This window comes from Perognathus longimembris, chromosome 10 (genome assembly GCF_023159225.1).
Source record: "Perognathus longimembris pacificus isolate PPM17 chromosome 10, ASM2315922v1, whole genome shotgun sequence".
NCBI lineage: Eukaryota > Metazoa > Chordata > Mammalia > Rodentia > Heteromyidae > Perognathus > Perognathus longimembris.
The window spans coordinates 4,429,605-4,435,499 of NC_063170.1; the positions used below are offsets into that span (position 1 = coordinate 4,429,605).

Sequence of the window (5,895 nt, forward strand, 5' to 3'; positions counted from 1 at the left end):
GGCAAGGAACCCAAGCCTCCGTGCCTCCGTGCGGAGAGGCTCCCGCTCACGGCTCTCAGCCTCCTGTTTTGGTCCTGCAGGGGGATCAGTTTCGGTGAGGTGGCAGCGGCCGACGCCGCCCTCGGATACATCCTTGCCTTCCTGGTACTCCTGTCCACGGTGAAGCTCTGGCGTCTGCTCAGGCTGAATCCCAAAATGAGCATGATCACGTCGGCTCTCTGCCGGGCCTGGGGTGACATGTCGGGCTTTATCGCTGTCATGGTTATCATGTTCCTGGCCTATTCCATCGCGGTGAGTGACTCCCTTGGGGAAAAACCTCAGGCCCGGCCTCGAGGAAGCTGAGACTCCTTGGGAGCATGGAGTGAGACCCCGGGGAGATGGTAGATCTTCTCAGTCTGGATCTTTTAGCTGGGATCTTGCGGTGTGGCCACCCCCATGGCAAAGACCGGGGCCTTCGGGAGAACAGGCGTGAGGAAGTACTCCCTGGCAGAGGAGTCCTTTCTGCAGCGAGATTTTCCCGGATATGCCGTTTCTTCTGATGCCCCAGTCACTCAGGAACCACACGGCTGAATTCCCACCATGCACGGGGCGGGGCACTGAGCTGGCGGGTGAACACTTGTCCCTGAGGAGGTGAAGCTGGCTCTGTGCACACGCTGCGCCTGTTCTTGCTGCCCGAGATACTAAGAGATGAACTTGATAGGGCCAATGCCCTGCTAGCCCCTTAGTACTTGAGAGCATTTGATGATCGCATCTATTTGTGACAAACAAAACACCAAGCATTGAATGTTCAGCTCTTTTCTTTTAAACCAAGATTAATATGAGAAACAAAGACCCTTTTCTGAACCTTTGTATCCATCACACACTCCCGACTCTCTGCAGTACTCATGCTCTCCTGTGCTCCCTTGACTCTTCAGCTCTATCCTGACCCTCTCCCCACCCTGAGCCCTTCTCTTTCTTACCTTCTCTCTCCCCTCCTGCCACGCCTGGAGCACGTCCTCACCAGTCCACTTAGATCCTAGACTCGACCCCATCACACCGCCACTGGACATCACAACCAACTTGCATCCCTCACCCCCTCCAGCTGCCCCTCCTACTCTCAGACACAGGGTGCGATGAGTTGCTGGACTGATGGTGGGAGTGTGCTAAAAGGGTGGCCCTTCTGGAAGTCTCTGCACAAATGTCCTAATGCTGTGGATTTGTTCAGTCTCCAGTGTGCCATTCAAGGAGACCAGAGGTGGGGAGGTGCAGGGCTGGGTATCACCCACAGACTGAGCACAGCCAAGGTCCTGGATGAGGTTACTGGTGAACACACTTGCAGAGCATGCAACACACACACACACACACACACACACGAGTGCGGTTAACACTGCTCACAGAACCACACAGGCAGACTCTCACATATACACATGTGCATGGTCTTGCATGCATGGACCCATAGAGAGAGATATACATGCCCTATCTCAAAATGCATGTACACACCCACCTCCCATACGGACAGCTGAGCCAGGCCAGGCAGAGGAGGGGGTGACATGGACCACGGCTGATAGCAGGATTGGGTGCAGGGGGAGGGGGCATCCCACATCTTCTTCCATGAGCACTCTTTCTCTGACAGTCAAACTTAATATTTGGATGGCAACTCCGTTCCTACAAAAGCCTCTTCGATGCAGCAGAAACACTGGTCAGCCTTCAGCTAGGGATCTTCAACTATGAGGAGGTAAGTAAGGGGGTAGTGGACACGAAGTAAGGTCTGCACCAAACCTTCCTGAAGATTAGAACAAGCACAACCACCCTCTCCTCCCTGTGTCCCCTTTCCCAGGCCACCACATAGTCACAGGGTCCTGAAACTCCAGGCATCCACTGACTGGGGGGGGTGGCGGGGGGGGGGGGGGTGGCAGGGGGGGCGGGGCTAGTGTGCTGGAAGGTCTCCAGCAGAGTCATACCCAGCCAAATATGTGTTTGAGGATGCAACAGTGGGTAAGGGTGGCGCCTGCTACTGCTCTGGGCCTTCCCATCCCCAGTCCCAAGCAGAGGGACCTCTGCCCAGCTCAGAGGGTGAATTTCCTTCTGAGAGTTACAGTCAGAAGGTAGACAGTAGGACGCAGAATGCCAGGAATGACTGGCTTTCTTCCTGGCAGGTCCTGGACTGCAGCCCTGTGCTTGGTTCCTTCCTCATTGGGTCCTGCATTGTGTTTATGACGTTTGTGGTGCTGAATCTCTTTATCTCTGTCATTCTGGTGGCCTTCAGTGAAGAGCAAAAACAAGCTCAGGTGAGCTCTTGATCTTGAACTATCACTGACACTGAACTCTGAGGAGACCACCTGAGCTGTGTGGTTTAACCATTGCAACTCAAGTCCTCATAATTTTGCAGGAGGAGAAACTGAGGCCCAGTAGCAAATTACTTCCTGTAGATCACAAGCAAGGGAGGGCAGAACTGAGATCAGACTTGGCATCCTGATTCCCAATTTGGAACTGTTTACTACCCCAGTGATTAAGCCACGAATTACAGGAAGATTGCAGAGCAAGCAGAAGTAATAGCAAATAAATAATAATAATAAATGGAAAAAAACACTCTAAGTGACAATGATCTCAGAAGAAGGTCTAAATTCTTCTTGCGCTGTGTAAATTTAGGTTCCATAGTCTAGCTTTTCCTGTCCAGTTTGGGATTTTAAAATGTTGCTGGGAAAACCCCTGGAATGCTCAGTAGAGAAGAAGACAGAACCCCAGACATAAGGGAGGGAGCACATACGCCCCCCCCTTCAGGAGTACATAAAATCATAGCTTTTCCTAAGAAAGAGACCTTGGGCAAGGATGGCTTCTGATATGTCCCCTGGTTCTGTCTCTTTTGCAGCTGTCAGAGGAAGGAGAGCTTGTGGATCTGCTCGTGATGAAGATACTCAGTTTCCTGGGTGTTGGATGTAAAAGGGAGCTGCCTCCGAGCAGTGATGAGCAGCCCAAGTCACCCTTCAAGGATCAGTCCACTCAGCCAGGACAAGCTTTGCCTGGGGTGTAAGCTGTTTATCCACATGCAATCATGTGGATAAAGGAAGGCTGGAGCTCTGTCCTGTGTTTACCACTGATTCTTTACTCTCTTTAGTTTTCTTGTCTATAAAAGAGTTACAAAGCCCAGCAAGTAAAAATAGTAAGCATATATATGGTAGTTGGCACTATTGTAGAGACTATTTGTTGCAATGTATTTCTTCCTCAAAATAAAAACTATGTGGTATGGGGGGAAATGTCTCTACAGAGTAGTAATTTATTGTTTTGGTTGGTCAGCAGCTGCCTTTGAATGATTCCAGTTTAAAATGATTCCTAGAAATAGTTCTAAACTAGAATCATTCAAGTAGTCCTCTTAGTAACCTAGGACTGCTGGAACAAAGTATGACTTGTTCAGTGGCCTCAAACAATAGAAAGTCTTTGTCTCAATAACTTCTGGAAGCTAGAAGTCTGAAACCAAAGTGTTGGCCAGGCTACATTCCATCTGAAACATTAGAGATGAAGTTATGTCTCTCCCAGCTGATGTTCATGGCAAACCTCAGTGCTCCTCTGCTCTTGGAGACATTACTCCTATTTTGTCACCTTCCTTATGATTCTCTCTTAACCAGGGTGCCAGTTATATTGGATTAGGGTTTCATCTTATGAGGAAAATGCCTATCAACTGCAAGACATGAGTGGGGCCTTCTGAGACACCTAGAAGGGATGACCGCCTGCAACTGTGCAATAAGATAATCTTTCAACTCTCATGCTAAGGAAGTTGCAAAGAGTACAAGGGTTGAAAACAAAAGTATTTTTGACTCTAGTCAATGACTGTTAGGAATAATAATAAAAATACGATGTACTTGTTACTTTTGGGTGGGAGAACTTGTGTTGTCACATTTTGATCTTCAGTCTAAATGAGTTAGTAAAGCTGAGAATAGGTATTTTAGGAAATGGATTGCATTATATTGCCCTGGCTTATGACAAAACAAGGCAAACAGAAACCTGACACTATAAAAGGTAGCCAAGATCTAGAGTTGAAAGCGAGCCAGTGGGATCCTGTTAGCATTCCGAACTGAGGCAAGGAGACCAGCCTCTGCTAAGTCCTACGACTGCCACCTAGCAGTTCCTTCCTGAAGCTATAAAATGCTGTGCAGTCTCGGCACACTACTTAACCGGTGGAGCCTCTAAGCTTTGCTTTTTCTTTTCTTCTTCTATGAACTGAGAGTGGTACCTGACAGAGAGGGGTTTGGATGGGAGTAAAAACACAATGTTTATGCTGGTGGCTCACACCTATAATTCTAGCTGCTCAGGTTAAGGTCTGAGGACCAGCTACAGTTCCAAGCCAGCCCAGGCAGGAAACTCTGTGAGACGCTGAACTCCAATTAACCACCAAAAAGACAGAAGTGGAGCTGTGGTTCAAGAGTAGAGTGCTACCCTTGAGCACAAAAGCTCAGGGATAGCACCGGGGCTCCCAGTTCAAGCTCCAGAACCAACAATCACATAAATGACACAGAAGACAATGACCACACAGTGACAGGCACATGGCAGAGACTCAATAGACGGTGATATTTTACTCAGAGGACAATGGAGTATGTCCATTATGACAGCCCTGAGTGGCCAGATGGAAGCTAAATGCGACAATATATGGGGCTTGCATATACACTCCCTCCAAGAAAATCCAGGCTCTGGTATTGAGCTTGCAGTGTTATCCAGTCCAACATTTCTTTGCTGGCTGGGCCCACTGCATCAAATCTGCGCTGAAGGTGAGGTCTTTCCGAGAACTTATTTTCTGTGTACATGGATCTGAATGATGACTTCAGCTTTTCTCAGAAGGTCTTGGTCACAGGATTGGCTGATTAAGCAAGAAGCTGTATTAGCATTTCCCTAGCCTTAGGTCCTCAGCTCCTCCCACTAGCCCCCAGATCCACCCATATCTAATGAGCCACTCCTGCTCACTAGCTACCTATTTCCGCTTTACCCCCAGAGAGAAGCTGCCACCTGGTTAAGGTGCAGACGCCAAGTAGCCCCCTCTTCCGTGGGAACTATGGCCCCACTAATAAGCCTCCTCATGAACCTTCTTCTCCTGTCTGTGATTATCTCTGCATGGTCCCCTGGGATGGCCGGGACATTTCCTTTCAAACTGTCTATACTGGGTCTTAACCCTTCACCTTTTGGACACGGCTACATTAGTGGTCTGGTCCTGTCTCCACCAAAAAAGCCAGTCCTAACATTTGGCAAGATCTTTCCCCTCTGTAAGTTTCTGAAGTTTGCCTGTCCTATCTGGAGTCACAGGACCTCCTGAGATCTATAAACAAAGCGGTCTTTCACCGATTGTTTTTAGAACCTCAAAAAGTCAGAGGCTACGTTGAGGTGTGAGGAACAATGGCCCTGGGGCAGTAAGAGACCCTCCAAACTTCCCCTTGCTTCTCATTGGCTGCCTACGGCCATCGACACTGATAATTCTGTATGATCCATAGATGAAGTTATAAATATCCAAATGCCCCTGAGAGAAGAAAGGCTCCAAGCCCTAGCGGGTTTAGCAAGATTGCACAGTGCCTCAAGGACACAGAAACGGGCCGGCCCAGCCCAATCCCTAGCGCTTGGGGCCGGTCTTCGATTCCCGGGGCCAGGCGTAGCCCCAGGCTGCTGACCCAGCAATTTACGGGAAGAACGGGCGCCCGGGGCTAGGCCCGGCCCCTCCGGGAGGCCCCGCCTGTCCGACGTCCGCCGGCCACTCGGTCCCCGCCCCTCGTCCAGAGCCCCATCCGGGCCTCAGCGCTTCAGCAAGTCACGCCCCTCCGGCGCGCCACCCTATCGGAGCTCGCGCCCAGCCCAGCAGTCCCCGCCCCCTCGAGCGCTGCCCAATCAGATCTCGTCCCACCTAGGGCCGGTCCCGGGCTTCGGTCCAGCCGGCGCCCC

The 5,895-nt window shown here is 50.3% G+C and overlaps 1 protein-coding gene across 1 annotated transcript in view; it reads left to right on the forward strand.

Moving 5' to 3' along the window:
* Pkd1l2 (polycystin 1 like 2) overlaps positions 1-3,010 on the forward strand; it is a 66,994-nt gene extending 63,984 nt beyond the window's left edge. The window contains exons 42-45 of the mRNA XM_048354727.1: positions 81-291; positions 1,613-1,714; positions 2,136-2,267; positions 2,849-3,010. Coding sequence (XP_048210684.1) covers positions 81-291; positions 1,613-1,714; positions 2,136-2,267; positions 2,849-3,010 — 607 coding nt within the window. The remainder of the gene's footprint in view (positions 1-80; positions 292-1,612; positions 1,715-2,135; positions 2,268-2,848) is intronic.
* The last annotated feature ends 2,885 nt before the right edge of the window (positions 3,011-5,895 follow it).